Raw genomic sequence first — 20,027 nt, 5'->3', positions numbered from 1 at the left:
ATAACTCATATATTATATTTAATATTGATTTATATTTTTGGTAAACTTTGTGGAATATGGTAATAAGTCATAAATCATCACTAAAATAAATATATTCAAATATGATATTTTGAATTTCGAAATATTATATAATTTATTTTTATAATTATAAAAAAATTATTATCTCAAATTTTATAAATTTCTGGAATTAAAAAAAAAAATCGTAATATCATTAGTTTCTTTTAGGTATCTACAAATTATGTAAATATTATTTAGTTTTAATTTTTGATAACTATATGATTTTTAGTAATTTTGTACAAGTTGATTTAATACATTTAACCAAATGGAATAAATATTTTTTTAATCTACGATTTTAACTTTATATATATCATTCTTAAATATAATTTAAAATAAAAAAAAATATTTTTCTCTTAATTTTATGCTTAATTAATGATATTTATATTAATTATTGGTCAAAAATAAAAATATATAATATTAATAAATTACATTTTAAAATATAAAATTTAACTTTTAAAAAATTCATCACTACACATGGTGCAGGAAAACACCTAGATTAATAATTGTGACATGACTACTAAAATTGATGACATGTCTTATAGATTAATATGACATGGACAATTATATTTAATGTTAATCTATATTTTTGGTAAACTTTCGAATTTCGATTATATTCAATTATGGCATTTCAAATTTCGAAATATCATTTAAATTAAACATATTTCAAAAATATATACATATTTTTAGAAAATTATAAAAATTAAATCATAAAATCAAATTTAAATCGTAAAATTATTAGTTTCTTATATATATCTACATATTTTATAAATATTGTTTAATTTTAATTTTTGATAATTATGCAATTTTACATATTTATTTAGTATATTTAATTAAAATAAATAGATAGAAAAATCTACCTCAGATTATAATTTAAAATATATACATGCACATTCTTAAATATAATTCAAAATAAACAAAATTATTTTTATCTTAATTTTAATGTTCAGTTAAATCTAATTTATATTAAAATATTGATAAGAAAATAAAATTTATAATATTAATAAAAGTTAAATATAATTTATATTTATCTATTAAAAATATTTTAAAATTCTTTTACTGCACATGGTGCGGGAAAACACCTAGTTAGATTGTATATTGTAAGCAAATAATAAAATAAAAAATTAAAAAAGTCAAAAATTAACAAATTTTATATTTTAAAATAAATTTATATTTTAAAAGTTTTATTTCTGCACATGGTGCAGGAAAACACCTAGTGGACATATAAATACATCCCATAAAAAAAAAAAATTAATAACGAAATTTTGAACACATTTTAAGCTAAAGTAAAAATCAGATAAAAATAATAAAAGAATCACTATGTGTATATACAAAGAAAACAATTGTGGGCATGTGAAAGGAAACAATGAAACGGGCCGAGCAAATTAGCCCACATGGCCCGACGTTGCGGCGGAGAGAGCCTAGTGGAGGAGGTCAAGAAGGCCAAACGCAAGAACAGAGGAAGAAACGGGAACGCTGACAAGAAGGAGAAGCAGCGTTGCGATTGCAACAGTGGGGCGAGAGTTCATGAAAAAGCTCTGGAGAAGACCAACAGAATAGCAGATCGCAGAGTCGTAGCTGCTGTAGGAACGCTTCTCCCAATCCATCCAGTGAGAAGGCGGCTCGTAGTTTCGCTCAACCATCTTCATCTCGTGGATGCGTTTCCTCAGGACTATCATGTTCTCGTCCACTAATCTCCCTCCTCTGTAGTAATGGTCCTTCCCTGAAGACGCAGCAGCAGAAACGTTCATCTTCTTCTTCTTGTGTGTCCTCCACGTCGTCATTTTATTCGGAGAAAACACTAATGGGTTGAACCGGAGTGATGAAGTCGATGCTGGTGAAGAGATCAGTGTAGCTTCCATTGTTTTAAGATCGGTTTTGTAAAATTGTTTAATGTGAATGTATAATGTTTGAAGGAGATCTTTGTTGGTTGCTTGACGAAGATGATGAACAAGTGGAAATATATTTATAACCGAACTATTTAGATATAATAAATAAAAACAAAAGTGGGGGCTATATGATTTTGATTACCGCGTTGCTACCTGGTAATTTCGATTTGAAAAGTGGGGCCTACTTTTTCTTTTCTTCCACGTCATTTTTATTTCCACCTGTTGTTTCTTAACCCTCTCACAAGATTCGGTGACTCTATTAAGAAATCTTCTTACACGTCTTTTACTATTCGTTAATCAAACAATGTTGCATAAAGTTTCTATCAATTTACAAGTTTTCTAAGTCTATGGACACTCGATGATCTATTTTAGTCTATATTCGCTTCAACGCTCTTGTATATTGAAGGTTGAAAAATACTCGGTTTTTGATCGTGATACAACTTGACCTATGATTTGTTTATGAGAGTCGGCTACTGAAACAGAGACTCACTTGAGATTCTAGATTCAATATTTAATCAGCTGATGATTTAGTCGTATAAAGTTTTTTTTTTGAAACTTTTTCGTAAATATCTTCTTTTGAAACTTTTTCGTATAAAGTTGAGTAAGATATGTTAATAATAAAAGAAAGTGGATGACAATGAATTGACAAAGGGATGCACTGCGAAACCTCCTCTACGGTACGCAAACATTAGAGCTTGCTGGTTTAGGAAACACGGCCAGGGCATTTGGAAAATGAAGTGAAATTGAGATGAGAAGCCTCCATTAATGATATGCACATGTTGTGCCAATGCATACATTGATTAGTTGCTCTTTTCCAAAACATTAAAAAACTATGTACTATTATATCCGTTCAGTATAACAGATTTGACCTCCCATTTGTTTATGCGATGACACCTGAAAAAACGAACAAGTCGGTGACCATTTTTAATTATGCGTTTACTTTGTCATACTTTACAATTAAATTATTGGGATATCAATAATTTAATTATTATCCCATGGTTTTATTTGTATAGTCGCACTAACAACCAAATTCTTTTTTTTTTAATTGGTTAAAAAACAAATTCTTATGGTGATATTTCTTTTTCTAAATCCTTTTGTTCAAACAGGATATTTCGATAAAAAAAATTCCTCTAGTTTAAAAATACACATTGTATAATAAAGTAACTTGAAATCACACCAAACTATATAAAGAACTTGCTCTCTTTATTGCTCTTAGAAAATATACTCAAAACTAAGAACTCTATATTTGTTATATCTATGTCACAAGCTCGACATATGCTTATATAACATCTAGACTTCCTTTTCCTAATAGATATAGATAACTCCTAAAACTACTAGGTTTATTACAGAGCTTATCTTATCCTTAACCTACTTGCTAAAGGATATCTTGAGCTCCAAGCTTATCAAAGATTACTCAACAGTCTCCCTCTTAAGCTTTGCATTAGTCTTGGACAAGTCTTGAACTCCTATCAAGTTTCTCATCTCAACAAACTTAACCCTTGCCAAAGCTTTAGTGAGAATGTCGGCCTTTTGTGATGTTCCTGGTATGTGCTCGACGTCAACAAGCTCCCTCTCAATGCATTCACGGATGAAATGGTAGCGCTTATGAATGTGCTTACTCTTACCATGAAAAACAGGGTTCTTAGTGAGCTCTATCGCCGATTTGCTGTCGATCTTGATGGTTACTCTCTCCGACTTCCAGCCTGTGATCTCGCTTAGAAGTTCCTGGAGCCATATGGCCTGTCGTGCTGCTTCCGTTGCAGCCATAAACTCTGCTTCACATGAAGAGAGTGCAACTGTGTTCTGTTTTTGTGAACACCATGTAATCGGTGAAGTTCCAAAATAAAACATATGACCCGTGGTGCTTCTTCCGTCGTCTTGGTCTATGTTATGACTACTATCACTATAGCCAGTCAACTTCTTTGTCCCTTCACGTCTGTACTTCAAACCAAAAGTAGAAGAGCCTTGTAGATACCGCATTATTTGCTTCATTATATCTCCATGTGACTTACGAGGCCTTTGCATATACCGACTAGCTACTCCGACTGAGAAGGCTAAGTCAGGTCGTGTATGAAGCAAGTATCGGAGGCATCCCACGTTTCTCCTATAGGCAGTTGCATCTATTTCTTCTTCCTTTTCAGCTTTAGACACCTTAAGACCGAACTCCATTGGTATCTTTGTCGGATTACATGTATCTAAGCCTACTTCTTTTAGGACCTTCTTTGCGTATGCTTCTTGTCTTAGTTCAATCCCATCGTCTCCTTGATGTACCTCTATACCGAGATAGTATGTGAGTTTACCTAGATCAGACATCTCAAATTTTGATGACATCCCTCTCTTAAACTCACTTATGACGTCAAGGCTGTTTCCAGTTATGAACAGATCGTCCACATAGATAGCAATGATAAGGATTGTTTGCTTATCTTCCTTTCGGTACACAGCATTCTCCTTGGTGCATCGAGTAAACTTCATTTCCTTTAGTACTCGATCTAACTTAGTATTCCAGGCTCGTGGAGCTTGCTTTAAACCGTACAAGGCCTTAGAGAGTTTGTATACCTTGTGTTCTTTGCCTTTCACTTCGTAGCCTTCTGGTTGCTCAACGTACACATCTTCCTTAAGCTCACCGTATAAGAAAGCGGTCTTTACGTCTAAATGGTGAATTTGCCAGCCGTGAGAAGCTGCTAGAGCGCTTAAGAGTCGGATGGTTTCGAGTCTAGCAACTGGTGCGAAAACCTCATCGTAGTCAATGCCTGATTCTTGTACATATCCTTTAGCTACGAGCCGAGCTTTGAACTTCTTGATAGTACCGTCAGCATTCCTTTTAATTTTAAAAATCCACTTGAGTCCAATTACCTTGGCTCCACTTGGTTTATCAACAAGTATCCATGTCTCGTTCTTGTTGATTGAAACTATTTCTTCTCCGCAAGCACCTCTCCACTTTGATGATTTCTTTGCTTCTAGATAGTTTCTAGGTTCATCGTTTATAGATAACAGAAGCCGCTCGATCGCTAGTTCTGCTTGTAGCACGTAATCATCTAGGTAACGAGGCCTATTTGATTGTCGAGAAGATTGTCTTACCGGTTGCTGTATCTGAGGTTGAGGATCATGATCATTGCCATCATCTGCTTCGTGTTGATCTTCCTCATTAATGTTGTCATGATGATCGTCAATGTTGTTGTTGTCGTTGTTAACAACAACTGGACCTTGACCTGCATCAATTATTTCTCCCCACTTCATCTGAAACATTCCTGGTTCTTGTGATTTCTCAGCCGTCTTGTTCCAGTCCCAGCCATTCTTCTCGTTAAAAACTACGTCACGACTAACAACGATCCTTCGTGTAGTCGGGTTATATAATCTGTAAGCTTTGGAACCTGGTTCTGTTCCGAAGTTAACTAATGCCAAAGACCTGTCGTCTAGCTTCTTAAGCATTGCAGAATCTATCTTAGCATAGGCTAAGCAACCGAAAACCCTTAGATGGCTTAGGTTTGGTTTCTTTTTCCGCAAACACTCGTATGGAGTCATATTCTCAAGAGCTCTCGTAGGTACTCTGTTTATGATATAGGTAGAGTGTCGAACCGCCTCTCCCCATAGATAGTTTGGTACCTTCATAGCTTTGAGTGTGCTTCTCGTCATCTCCATCAATGTTCTATTCCTTCTTTCCACTACCCCATTTTGCTGTGGGGTATATGGAGCCGTTAAGTGTCGCTTGATGCCATTGATGTTGCAGTAGTCATGAAACTCGGTTGATGTGAACTCACCTCCACGATCGGTTCTTAGTGTCATGATCTTCTTCTCTAAGTCCCTCTCGACTTGTTCTTTGAATGCCTTGAATCTACTAAATGCATCACTCTTTTCTTTCATCAAAATAGACCACATGTATCTTGAGAAATCGTCTATAATCACAAATATGTATCTGTTATTTGCGATGGTAGGAGGAGTGATGGGGCCGCAAAGGTCTGCATGTAGTAATTCAAGTGGTTTCTTTGCTCGGAATGTGGCTGCTTTAGGGAATGACTGTCGTGTTTGCTTGCCTACCAAGCATGATTCGCAGAATCTGGTTTCATCTTCTATCATCGGTAATCCTTGAACCATCTCCTGTTGGGACATAAGTCTTATTGTCTTAAAGCTTATATGTCCTAACCTTGCATGCCACTTCCAAGTCTCATCTTCTAGTCTTGAGCTCAAACATAAAGGCTTTCCAGTTTGAAGTTTTATCTTGTAAAGTCTGTTAGGTGACCGTGTGACTTTAACTAGCAATCTCCCTCTTGGATCGTGTACTGTTAGGTAATCAAGCTTCATCCTGACATCACATCCTACTTCCGTAGCTTGTCCTAAGCTTAGGATGTTGCTCTTGAGGTCAGGTATATAGTAGATGTTGGTAACTAACTTCTGTTCTCCGGTTTTGCTTTGAAACAAAATAGAACCTTTGCCTTCTATATTAACATGTGAGTCGTCTCCAAACTTAACTTTGCCTTTTATGTTTCTGTTTAGCTCCGAGAAGTATGTCACGTTGCCAGTCATGTGATTACTGGCCCCGTTATCTAAATACCAGAGATCTTCTTCTCCCTTCTTGATTTCGTACTTCTTCGGTACTAGATTCTCTTCGTTTAAGAATACAAGCTCGTGCATGTAGAGTGCTGGATCGGCGTCCTCTGTTTCTACCTTATTAGCTTCTTGTATCTTCTGTAATCTTTCCGGACAAACAGACGCGAAGTGCCCTGCTTTATCACACCGAAAACACACAAGTTTCGATCTATCTTTCTTCTCCTTGTCTTGACTTTGATCGGGTTGTGTTGTTCTTTCTTGTGAATTGAAGTTGCCTCTTCCTCGTCCTCTGTTTCCTCTTCCTCCTCTTCCACGGCCTCTCCCTCGAGTTGAGTTATTCTGTTGATAAGCATTGGAATATAAAAGCTTTCCTTGCGAGTCTCCATTGTTCTCAACTGCGAGAATTCTTTCTTCGTATGCTTTTAATCTTCCGATGACATCCTCAAAACCCACCGTTTTTAAATCCAAGACTTGCTCGAGAGAGGCTGTGATCTGAATGTATTTCTGCATCGGTAAACTACTGAGAAATTTCTTAACAAGCTTGCTTTCTTCAATAGTTGTTCCGAGGGCTGCTGACTTAGATGCAATCTCTGATAGTTTTCCTGCAAAGCTATCTATAGTATCTGAGTCTTTCATGTTGATTCTATCGAACTCTATCATGAGGGTTTGTAGACGTGCTTCTTTGACACGGTCAGCTCCGAGGTTTCTTGCTTTGATCGCATCCCATATTCCCTTTGAAGTTTCTTGTTCACCGATTTGCAGAATAAGAGACTCCGGGATTGATTGAAACAACAATCCTATCGCGATGTTGTTCTTGTCTTGATCCTCTGCTCCTGGTTCGATAGTTTCCCATACCTTGTATATCTTCAATAGGACTTTCATTCTCATGCTCCATACTGTATAGTTTGTGGCGTTGAGTATGGGGCACTTGATCGATGGTGGTGTGAACTCCTTACCGCGAGTCTCGCCGTCGTCATCCATGGATCCTTATGACCTTGGCTCTGATACCAAATAAAGTAACTTGAAATCACACCAAACTATATAAAGAACTTGCTCTCTTTATTGCTCTTAGAAAATATACTCAAAACTAAGAACTCTATATTTGTTATATCTATGTCACAAGCTCGACATATGCTTATATAACATCTAGACTTCCTTTTCCTAATAGATATAGATAACTCCTAAAACTACTAGGTTTATTACAGAGCTTATCTTATCCTTAACCTACTTGCTAAAGAATATCTTGAGCTCCAAGCTTATCAAAGATTACTCAACATATAAAAGCTCTCGAGGATGTTTGGACCAGACGCCACATGCTCTCCTCTGATTGGCATCTGACTTTCTCCCAAGGGGAGGCTCTTATTTACTCGTTTAATCTGGGAACTAATTTCAGTTATTAGTGTAATCTAATGTGAAGCTTGGTTGGATCGGAAACTTCAGACGTCCATTCTGACGTTATAGTTTGCAGTTTCAGGGAATGTTCCCCAAAGGCCCAGACATATTTATTAAAAATGTAATCTTTCTTCTTCACAATTGTATTTGAAAATCACCACAATAGACTTTTCACATAAATCTTTAATAAATTGTAAAATAAAAAATAAAAATTTGTTATTTGTTTTTATTTGTGCATAAAACAAAAGACAGCACAAGTAACCTGGTTACGTGACTTACGTCAAAAGTTCAAGAAATCTCATGAAACAAAGATGGGTATTACATTGGGGTTAAGGCATAAATATAAACAGAAGCACTCTTTTATTCAAATCTGAAAGCCTTTAAAGAGCAGCTCAACTCCCTTTGCTCTCTTCACTTGTTACCTGCTGGAGAGTGGTACTGATGAATCTATTACGAATGTGTATGTATAAGATTTTTCTTTCACCTTTTAGCTAAATGTGTTGCTCTTAGTATTTTTATTTTGCCATGAATTGTAGTTACTAAGGGGGATGTATTCAACTAGGAGTTTCAAGTGATTTGTATTAAAATAACAAATTCATTGTTATTCAAACGTGGATTTTAAAAAATATTTTAAAATCCAGTGTTATTGAACTTGTCATTTTATAAAACACTCTGAAATCCACTGTTATTGAACAAAATTTAAGTTAGAGATTTTAGAGTACTTTAAGTGTTTCTAAAGTGTTTGAGGGGAGTTCCTTAATTATAAAAATAAAAATAAAAATCTCATTATTTTATATGAGATTCTAGAGTGTTTTAACAAAAATCACTTAAATGTCTGTAACTTACTAAAATCATCTAAAACTCCATTAAAAATCAAATCACATCAAATGTTAAATTGAATACATTCCCCTAATAGTATTTTTATTTTTATTTTGAGATGGATTTCGTCAAGTTCCTCCGTGTAAGTAACTCAATATCATCTCTGTCCATTGTGTCAAGCCCAGCTAAAAAACCCACTACCACATCACAAGCGAAGACAAGAATGGTTCAGCTTGCACCCAGTGCCGTGCCAAGGTTTGATGAGGCTTGAGGCAAATACAGAAATGGGGCCTTTTATAATTTTTTTTTTTGCCAAAAGTATAATATATATTTAGGAATCTACAAAGTAATAGCACATTTTCGTTTTTTTATTAGGAATTTGACATATGGGAACTAATTTTTTTTTGTCAAAAGTATAATATATATTTAGGAATCTATAAATTAATAGCACATTTTCGTTTTTATTAGGAATTTGACATATGCAAACGATATTTTTCTTTCTCAAATTTGGAAAAGTGACAATAAAATATTTTAGAAAAAATTGGAAACATCTACAGGCAATTTAGGATATTGAAATTGGGTTGAATGAGAAAACAATTAAGTAAAACTACCATGTTACTAATTTTTTAAGAAATCAGGGGCCCTAAAAAAATTTATATATTTTGGGAGCCTGTGGCAAAAACCTTTTTAGAAACACTTGAGGCACAGCTCTGCTTGCACCTTCCGTACCTACAAAGGAAAATGTTAGAGATAAAGATCAAATGATCACATTAGCAACAAATACATATTATTACAGTCTGTAATAGATAACTAAGATTGCTTTACAGCTAGAGCTTAATGATAAGATTTAACCTAGTTTCAGATCTTTCCAACTTGTATATATTTTCATTGTAATAACCCTATGGAAAGTAGTCAAGAAAAATATTATTTTTAGATCTAAAGTCGCCTCCCTTGTTAAACAGGTATTGAGAGCTTGGTTCAACGCTTTCAACAACTTCCTTCTGGAATATGGGTTCACCTTTAACAAATCTGACCCTCCCTATTTACTTATCACATCAACAACAAGACTATGGTTCTATTACTCTATGTTGATGATATATTACTCACCGGTTCTGATGAGGCTCAAATAGAAGATCTGCTGCAGGCTCTGAATAAAAGATTCCTCGGTACCCTAATCTGACTCCCTATTTCTTCATCAAACAGCTTATGCAGAAGACATCTTGCATCAAACTTCTATGTCTCAATGCAATATGATGCCTACTACTTTGCCACAACGACTTCATAATGTCAAAACCACTCTGTTTCCTGAGCCAACTTACTTTAGAAGCTTGGCAGGGAAACTTCAGTATCTCACTATAACATGACCTGATCCAATACGCTGTGAATTTCTTGTGTCAACGTATGCACACTCCTACCATGACTGATTTTGGTCTCCTGAAAAGAATTATTTGTTATCTGAAGGGTACTATCAAGATGGGACTTCATATTAGAAAGAACTCTACTCTGAATCTACAAGCTTACAATTGACAGCAACTGGGATGGTTTTAAAGAGACAAGCCACTCAACTAATGTTTTATGCACGGTGTTGGCCAAAATCTGATCTCATGGTCAGCTAAGCGTCAACCGACGGTCTCCAAGACTTCAACTGAGGCTGAGTATCGAGAACTTACATCATGCGGCTCAAGAACTCAATTTACTTTTGGCTCTACTTCGTGCTCTGGATATTCTGCAATACCGATCTACCTTGCTCCACTTTGACAATCTATCTCATCGCCAATCCCGCTTTACACAGCCGATCAAAGCACTTCGTACGGATTTCCACTACATACGTGAGCAAGTAGACTTGGGTCTGATCGAGACTTGGCCCATTCCGGCGACTGAACAGCTTGACGACATCTTTACGAAATATCTCTCCCGGTGACCGTTCGTTCGGCTTCGAGCGAAACTCGGTATCAGTGAGCCCACCCGGAGTTTGAGGGGGGGGGGACTGTAAGTAACTCAATATCATCTTAGCCCATTGTGTCAAGCAGCCTATTACCATGTCATAAGTGAAGACAAAAATGCTCCAGCTTATACATTCCGTACCTACAAAAAAAGATGTTAGAAACAAAGATCAAAGGATCACACTCAGCAACAAATACACATTATAGCAGTCTCTAATAGAAGACTAAGATTACTTTATAACTAGATTTTATGGATAAAATTTAACCTAGTTCCAGATCCTTCCAACTTGTATGTATACTCATTGTAATATCCATTTGGAAAGTAGTCAAGAAAAGTATTATTTTCAGATCTAAAGTCACTTCCTTTCTGAACATTCATACTCACGATGATGTCTGACAGGCGGGAACATCGGACTTTTAAACATGTCCATAGATAAAAGAAGACCAAAAATTGTATGGTAATGATGGTTAATAGTGGATATGATTGGGCTTATAAGCCCATAATAGCTATCTTGTTGCTGCAAAATATTAGTTGGGATTGGGTTCTTGTGTATGAAGCCTTTTCAATGTTCTTTTGGTCTTTACAGCTACCTATACTTCTCTCAAATAATAAAGCTACCTATACTTCTCTCAAATAATAAATCACATAAAACCTTTAGATGGTTTTACTAAGGGTTGTTTATAAGTTTAGATAAAAGTTTCAGACGTGGCAAATTTTGAGCAGTCTCAACTTGATTAAGGGCCTGACTGGTTTAACCGCAGCGGTTGCGTTTGCGGTTGCGGGAATTTACGGGTGCGGGTGGTTGCGGTTTCAAGCATTTTTTAGAGATATGTACGACTGGTACAGCGGTTAGTAATTGTTGTGTTTGCGGGACTCTTATGACTGGTAAACTACCAAACGTAACATCTTTTAAATAATAAATTAATAATATATACATTTTATATAATTATAAAAATATAAAAACTATAAAAATATAATAAATAAATTTTTTATATTTATAAAATCATATTATTAAATTTTAAAAATTTATAGAAAATATTTTGGTTTGAAAATTTTATAATATAAATTAAAATATAATATGTATACATTTTACAATATCTATTGTTTCAATTTAAAAAATTTATTGGATATTTTTAGTATTATTTTTATTTATTTTGTTTTTTTTTTAAAAAAATTATCCTTCCGCAACCGCAAACGTTAGTTGGAACCAGCTTTTGATTTTAAGAGCTTCGGAGCGGTTTGAAGCGATTTATAGCGTTTTCTATGATTGTTTCGAAACGCCAATAACCGCTGCGAACCGCAAAAACTGTGTTTGCGGGTGGTAACGGGGAAACCAATCATGCCCTAAGTCGGTTTTTTTTGTCCCCCGGTTGCTGGCAGAGGCGGATGCAGGAACGTAACGAGATGGGGGCACACATACATATATAGTTATCGAAGCTGGATGCATTTCATAGACACCATAGTACTTAATGAAGGAAAAGTTAAAATCAGACGGGGTCACGTGACCCCGTACGTCAAGCTGTACGTCCGCCCCTGCTGGCTCCCTTAACCATAAAGGGCGGCGCAACCACATATCAAATATTGTCTAGTTGACAACTTGACATTAATTAATCTTCCAGTTATGTGTGAACATATGGTTTCTTTAAGTTGAGAAATCAATTCAAAACATGCACTCAGAGTAACATCTATTCATAGGAGACTGATCAATTTTCTTTTCCAGATATTCGTTATATCATATTCCAAAATTGACAGCCGGTATTGGAAACTGAATATTAAACCTTCCTGCTAATTATGAAACAAATTTCGTTTTTTACTAATGTCGGTAAATCACGTGGTTGATGATAATGTGTGTATTCTAGGCTTCTAGTTGTTTAAATTTGAATTTTGATGCAAGTATGATTCCAGAAGCCAAATAAAAATAGGATCTTAATATATACTACCAGTGAATATGTGCAATGTTGTATTTAAAAATAGGAAATGTAAGGTTTAAGTTTTGTACGAAAGAGTCATATATATCGAAGAGACCAATATTTACCAGCAACGTTCGAATATGCATTCCTTATAAGTGCACGTATTAAGTAGGCAACTTCGCACGAAACGCTACAATGAGTTTACAAGTTACTGTTCTAAAGGGCCCATGCTTCCAGTTCACACGCAGCTATTACACTTAAACGTGATTACGTTACGTAGTTGTTAACTTACCTGCATGGTCTTTCCCCCTTCTTTAAACATTTCTTATCTCTAGACTTGATGTAAGTTTGCAATATCAACAAAAAAACGTTAATTTCTATATAGATTGTGCTTATTATATTATTGTATGCAATCACAAGATCAGGTAAGCTTTAAAACTATAGATTCAAGCTCCATGTGCCGGCTGACTTTTAGTTGTTGTAGAGTAGGGTCTCACAACTTTATTTAGATCCCCAAAGAAGGAAAAGAAAATTCATTTCATCGTGTGATCAATCACATATGAATAGCTGTGGACATATTGTGTCAGCTGTTACGTCATCAATGAGCTTCCAAGGTCCAAAGCAGACCATCATTTTAGAGTTTTTCCTAACCTCTGTAAGTAGTTTAGTCGACACTTATCATTAGGTCCACTGCATTTATATATCAGTGATCTCGTTAGTGGAATATATAATTAAGAAGTTAGACCAGGAGCGACCGAAATATAAGCACCATTAACGCACAGAAACCCCTAATGGGTTTCTTTATTTTTTTTTTTTGGGATTTAAAAAAAAACAAAAAAAAACAAAAAAAAAATACACTATTTGCGGGCCGCCACGTATCGTGGGGCCCGTGAAATAATCAAAGAAACTCAGAGAACAAGTTTCTCTCTCGGCAACTTTCTTTCTCCTTTTCTTCTTTTTGATGGGCCATCTCTCTCCTAAAAACCCTTTAAAATCCTGCAATAAAGGTGCTCTAAGAGTGTTTAATAGACTACCACGACAAGTACAATTCCAGGTCTCATCAATGAAAAATGTACGGCTAAATAGAAAAATGGATGATAAAGGGAAGAATAAGTCATTCCTTAATCATACTCCCTCCGTTTTAAATTAATTTATGTTTAAGTTTTCACATTTATTAATAAAACAAAATAATATTGAATGTATAATTTTTTGTGATTAACTATTTCTTATAATTTTCAACCAATCAAAATTTATTAAATACAATTTTTTTGTTTGAATTTATAATTTATCATTATTATCTATTAAAATTATATTGAAAAGGTAAAAATACATCTTTTAAAAATATTTTTTTAATTAGAATATGAATTAATTTGAAACGGAGATAGTATATATTGAGGAAAAGTATCAATCGAGTAAATAATTAAAGCAAAAGACAATGATTATTGCTAACTACCAACCCATTAATCTTACTAACCGATAGGCATGCCTACATCAACCAAATCAAATCATCAACATATATGGTCCACAAGAGTTGAAGAGTTGGACCGCATGATGTTGTCATGTTCAAAGTTGCTTCGAAAGTCCGTTTTTTCAACCTAAAATCCATTTTCCATTTTCCAACCTAAAAAAAAATCCATTTTCCAAAAAGTTGATCACTTGAACTATTAGTTTCTTTTTAACTACTAAAAAACCTAGGAAACATGTATTTTCTCTTGACATAAACATGTAATCCCTCTGTTTCAAATTAATCAATATTTTGGATTTTGCATACTTATTAATAAAATACACTATTCTCTCCGTTTCTTAAAGTTACATATTCTAGAAAAAAAATTATTTTAAACAGATCAATTTTTTACATTGTCAATGCATGTTTTATTATGTAATTGCAAACTTCAAAAAATTAAATTGCACTTATTGAATTTTTTATTAGCTTAAAATTATAGAAGAAAGGTAATCACAAAAAGTTATGAAAACTTAATGTGTTTTATTAAAATGTGTGAAAAATCTAGAATATGTAATTTAAAAAAACAAAGGGAGTAAATCGTAGTATTAAATGTATAGTTTTTTATAATTAACATTTTTCATAACTTTTAACCAATCAAAATTTATTAAATACATTTTTTTTTTGAAATCAATGATTTATCATTATTTTCTATTAAAATTACACTGAGAAATTAAAAATACATTTTTTAAAACAATTTTTTAAAAAACTTGGATTAATTAGAAACAGAGGGAGTATTTAATTAGTCAGAGGTGTTTCACTTTCACATAATAAGAAATGAATAGTCAAAAGTTTCGTTAAATGGTCGTACAACTTAACAGTATTAGAAACTTTCAATAGAAACAAGCTATCAGACAATTTAAATATCTAATCTTAAGATTCTATCGACATGGTCACATGGACCTGTTCTTTTCCTAGTCGCTGCGTTAGCGGATAGCGACCAAATTTAACCGCAGAGATCATCATAACCGCCGCTACTTACAATGATCGAAACAGCACCGAAAACCTTAATGAAAAGTGATCGCAGCGACATCTTATTTATTTTCCACCATACTTTTGTTCATCTTGATAGGTTGTTTTTTGATCGCCAGGAATGGTCAGACCATCAATATCAACATCTTTATGGACGTCCTTAGGAGGAGAGAGACCACAAAATACACAATCAACAAGGACAAAAGAGAAAAATCCTTAGATAAGAACGTCCTTGCTGCGTTCTTCACACTGTGTGCGGACCCCACGACATGTGGTGGCCCAGCACTAATTCTATTTTTTTTTTAAGAAAAATAAAAAACTAAAAAGAAAAAAAAAGACTTTAAGATCACTTTTTGGTCCCAACCGATATTGATGCGAGACTGAGTACCGAACAGGGTCAAAGGTTTTGTCCATGCACAGTTTTATAAGGTGGCATGTTTGCAAACCTCATCATTTATAACCCCAACGAGAACACCCTCACCGCCCTCAACTGAAACAATCTTATTCAAGGATCCAGTCTTTATCCTTTCTTGTCAGAGAAATTACTAAATATGGGAAACTGTCTTCGCGGCAAATTATTTTAAAAATTGCATTTGCTCTTGATATAAACATGTATTAACTATAACGAGTTGTTGTAGTATATGCATTTCACACAAGAATGTAATCATCCTAATTTCTAGTTAAAATGTTTTACCATTTAACAGTATTAAACTTTCAATAATTAAAAACAAGCTATCACACGATTCAAATAACTAATCCTGAAATTCTATAGATATAGTCAAAGGTTTTCGTCCACGTTCTGTATTATTGAAAATTTTAAAATTTGGACTCCTTTTCCACGTACGTATATCTACAATCTACCCATTATGAATATCACATGGTTGCCAACCCCATAATCATTTAAACCCCCAACGAGAACATCCTCACCGCCCTCGAGTGGAACACTATTTAAAGATCCAGTCTTCATCCACTCTTGTTAGATAAATTATTAAGGATGGGTAACACTCTAGGCGGCAATAAAACAACCAAGATCATGAAAATAGACGGCGAGACTTTCAAACTCAAAACACCGGTGACGGCGGAGGAAGTTCTAAAAGACTTTCCCGGTCTCGTTCTGCTAGACTCCGAATCTGTAAAGCACTACGGTGCTCGAGCCAAACCACTTAAGGTAACTTCTTACACGTTTCTTGTTAAAACTAAGTACGTTTTGATTGATGAGATGGAAAGTTATACAAGAACTCATGCATTTTGTTTTGTTTTGAGCAGCCGAAGCAGAGGTTGGAGGCAAAGCGATTGTATTTCGTGGTGGAGCCGGTGAAGGAGTGTCCACCACCAAGGAGGGTAAGATCGGGAATTCATATGAGTGCCAAGGAGAGGCTTGAGAATCTCATGCTTGCCCGGAGATCCTCTTCCGATCTCTCCATAATCAAACCTTCAGGAGGATGGGCGACGATAGAGGAGGAAGATGAAAGAGGAGCGGTGAGGGTGAAGCTGAGGATTCCCAAGGCGGAGCTGGAAAGACTAGTTAAGGAAGGAGTCACGGAGGCGGAGGCCACCCATAAGATCGCCTCTCTCTTTATGGCCAAGCACAGCCACGAGGAAGAGAGTAAGAACACTCTCCGACGTGGTCATGACGAGCCGGTCGCCCCAATGGCCACCGCCACAAGAGGAGTCAAATCTCGTCTGGTGAGTAGTTTTGTTTCAATAAAACGTCAATAATTATTTGCATAAACACAGTTAAATTAATAATACATAAATTGTAAAATACAAAAGTCATATTTTATAATAACTGAAAATATCGTTTAATTTGATAAGAAAATTACAATTAATAGAAGGAATGATATAAAATATATTATTTTAAATATTGGCATATAGTTTCGAATTTAATAATATTATGTACTGAAAATAGCTTTTTCATCGGAAAAATCGGAGCAGATATAAATTATATTTGGTGGGGTCAAATTTTGCATGCTACTTTTACACTTGCCCATTTATAAAAGAACAATACTTAGGTTCACCTCTAGGGTGAACTTATAAATTCACCTCTTTTCTTATTTCAATCAAATTGCCATAACCATTAATATCACACTATAAATAAATTATAAATTATAAAAAGTAAATTTTAAATCATAAACTCTAAATTCAAATCCTAAATCCAAATTTTAGATTTTAAATTTTAAACCAAACCCTAAATCCTAAATCCAAACCTATACCCTAAACCCAAACTATATACCCTAAATCCTAAATCTAAATTTAAATCCTAGACCCTAAACCCAAACCACAAACCCTAAACCCAAACTCTAAACTCTAAACCCAAACTCTAAACCCTAAATCCTAAACCTTAAACTCAAACTGTAAACCATAAACCCGAACTCTATACACTAAAATGTATTTGAAAATACATTTGATGATCATTAACCCAAAGGTATTTGAAAAATTTGGGTTTATGATTTACATTTTGGGTTTAAAGTTTAGGATTTAGCGTTTAGAGTTTGGGTTTAGGGTTTAGAGTTTAGGTTTAGGGTTTATGGTTTGAGTTTAGGGTTTAAGATTTAAATTTAGATTTAAGATTTAGGGTATAGGTTTGGGTTTAGGGTATAGGTTTGGGTTTAGGGTATGGTTTAAAATTAAAAATCTAAGATTTGGGTTTAGGGTTCGAATTTAGAGTTTATGATTTAAAGTTTACTTTTTTGTAATTTATAATTTATTTATTTATGTGACATTAATATTTATGACAATATAATTGAAATAAGGAAAGAGGTGAATTCATAAGTTCACCTGAGGAGTGAATCCAAATATTGTTCTTTATAAAACATGATTTTTCTTAATACTTGAGTTTAAACTCTTGCTTCACAAAAAAAAACATCGCTTGATATTCCTGAGATAACAATGTTTGGATATACAGAAACGAGTGAGTTTCATGGCGGAAAGAGAAGGAAGCGAGATCACCGTTGCTTGAAGTTGAAACACTCTTAATTCTAAACACAACTGAACCGCTTTCCAACGTTTCTGCATTTCTTTGTAAATAAAAAGAAGAGCGTTTTGAGAGAGAGAGAGAGATAATGAATAATCACTCTGCAGCTAAAGCTTGTTATTTTCTTAGAAAATAAAAAAGGGTTTATCTTTATTATTGTGTATACACATTATTTAGTATTAAGGAAGAATATTTTTATTGAATCAACTCTCCACAACGATAGAAATAAAAAGAAACACACTACTATTTGGAGAATAAACTAATTAAAGAACAAAAACGAGTGAGAAAACTAAAACACAGATAAGCTAAATTAAGCTCAAACAATAAAAAGGAACGAAATTCTTAGTGATGGGGGTGGGGTCTGAAGGAATCATGTAGCCACTTGATGAGACGGTCGAAAGGTGACAACTGCGTCTTCTTCGGAACACTTTTGGATAGTGGTCGCACCACAACTCGAAGCTTAAGCCCAGCCTCACAATGACCAATCTTTGAGGTAATAAAATAGTGGATTCCTGGTTTAGTTAGCCTTATGAGATCTTGTCCCCCATTGTGCACGGCAACAGGAGAAGTAGTGTCGCAAGATTTGAACTCAAGATCACTGTTGATTTCTAGGACGTCATCGACTTGGTCGTTGTAGTAGAAAAGAAGATTGTCTCCCACATGAAACTGTTTCTCCTCACTCCACTTGGAATAGAAGTCACTTTCTATTGAGTTAAGCTTAAACATCAAGGAAACTTAGTGTGGAAGTTAAAAGACCTAATCCTAATATGATGAGGAGAATAAGTTGTATGTGTTTTAGGATTAGGATAAATTGAAAGGCTATATATATGATGATATTGATGAGGAGTCAATGTGTGACGAGAATAGCTTTTGTGTTTGATACATTATTATTGAGTGATTGAATAAGAGAAGGAATTCTTATTATTTGTGTGCTTGAGTTTTTACATTAGTTTGCTTGTGATTCTATATTTGGTATCAGAGCCATTACAAGAATCTTTCGAGCTTAACTAAAACCTAATCATGGCGGAAGTGAAGGAAGAAACAGCGAATAACAAAGAAACAGGGCCAGCCTCTGTAAAATTTCCTATGTTGACCCCAACTAACTACACGGTCTGGTGCATGAAGATGAAGATAGCTCTAAAGGTAAGTGAAGTTTGGGAGACAATTGATCCATGGATCAAAGACGAGAAGAAAAACAACATGGCGATAGCATATCTGTTTCAATCTATACCGGAAGCACTTGTTTTGCAAGTTGGAGATTTAGATACGGCTAAGGGCGTATGGGATGCGATAAAGGCACGGAATCTAGGAGCTGAGAGGGTTAAAAAAGCAAGACTACAAACCCTAATGACTGAATTTGATAGATTAAAGATGAAAGATGGTGATACTATCGATGCCTTCGTCGGCAAGCTATCTGAGATTTCTTCAAAAGCCTCTGCATTAGGAGAAATAATTGAGGAACCGAAACTTGTTAAGAAGTTTCTCAAGTCTCTACCTAGGAAGAGATATATACAGATAGTCGCCTCAATCGAACAAATGCTAGACCTAAAAAACACTACGTTTGAAGATATTGTCGGTAGGTTAAAAACTTACGAAGAAAGAATTGCCGAGGAAGACGATGACTTAACCGATGATCAAACCAAACTTATGTACGCTGATTCTCCACAAGATGGCTATGGAAACTACAGTGGAGGACGTGGACGAGGACGGAACAACAGAGGAACTTGGAGAGGAAGAGGTCGTGGTCGTCAGAGTGCCTTTCAGAGCCAAAGGGAAGCTTACAGACAACGACAAAGTGGTGATATCTCTCATATTACTTGCTTCCGGTGCGACAAGATTGGTCATTACGCATCTGATTGCCCAGATAAACAACTTAAGCTCAAGAGACGGCTGAAAAATTAGATGAGGATACTCAGGAAGCTGATAAATTGATGATGAACGAGGTGGTTTACCTCAACGAAAACAAAGTTAATCCAACAACATTCGAAGCCGACTCTGACACAATGAATGTCTGGTACCTTGACAAC

The 20,027-nt window shown here is 34.9% G+C and overlaps 2 protein-coding genes across 2 annotated transcripts; one reads left to right on the top strand and one right to left on the bottom strand.

The window, feature by feature from the left end:
• Positions 1 to 1,289: 1,289 nt before the first annotated feature.
• Positions 1,290 to 2,005, bottom strand: LOC108838935 (uncharacterized). The gene has a single exon (XM_018611791.2). The coding sequence runs from the start codon at positions 1,914 to 1,916 to the stop codon at positions 1,476 to 1,478; it is 441 nt and encodes a 146-aa protein (XP_018467293.1). The 5' UTR covers positions 1,917 to 2,005; the 3' UTR covers positions 1,290 to 1,475.
• A 13,912-nt stretch (positions 2,006 to 15,917) lies between these two features.
• LOC108809999 (uncharacterized protein At1g66480) lies at positions 15,918 to 18,153 on the top strand. Its single transcript, XM_018582130.2, has 3 exons — positions 15,918 to 16,194; positions 16,293 to 16,712; positions 17,932 to 18,153. Exons 1-3 carry the CDS (start codon positions 16,021 to 16,023, stop codon positions 17,983 to 17,985), a joined length of 648 nt encoding a protein of 215 aa, XP_018437632.1. The 5' UTR covers positions 15,918 to 16,020; the 3' UTR covers positions 17,986 to 18,153.
• Positions 18,154 to 20,027: the final 1,874 nt, after the last annotated feature.

This window comes from Raphanus sativus, chromosome 4, assembly GCF_000801105.2.
Source record: "Raphanus sativus cultivar WK10039 chromosome 4, ASM80110v3, whole genome shotgun sequence".
NCBI classification, from domain to species: domain Eukaryota; kingdom Viridiplantae; phylum Streptophyta; class Magnoliopsida; order Brassicales; family Brassicaceae; genus Raphanus; species Raphanus sativus.
This window is presented reverse-complemented; position numbering and strand designations above follow the sequence as displayed.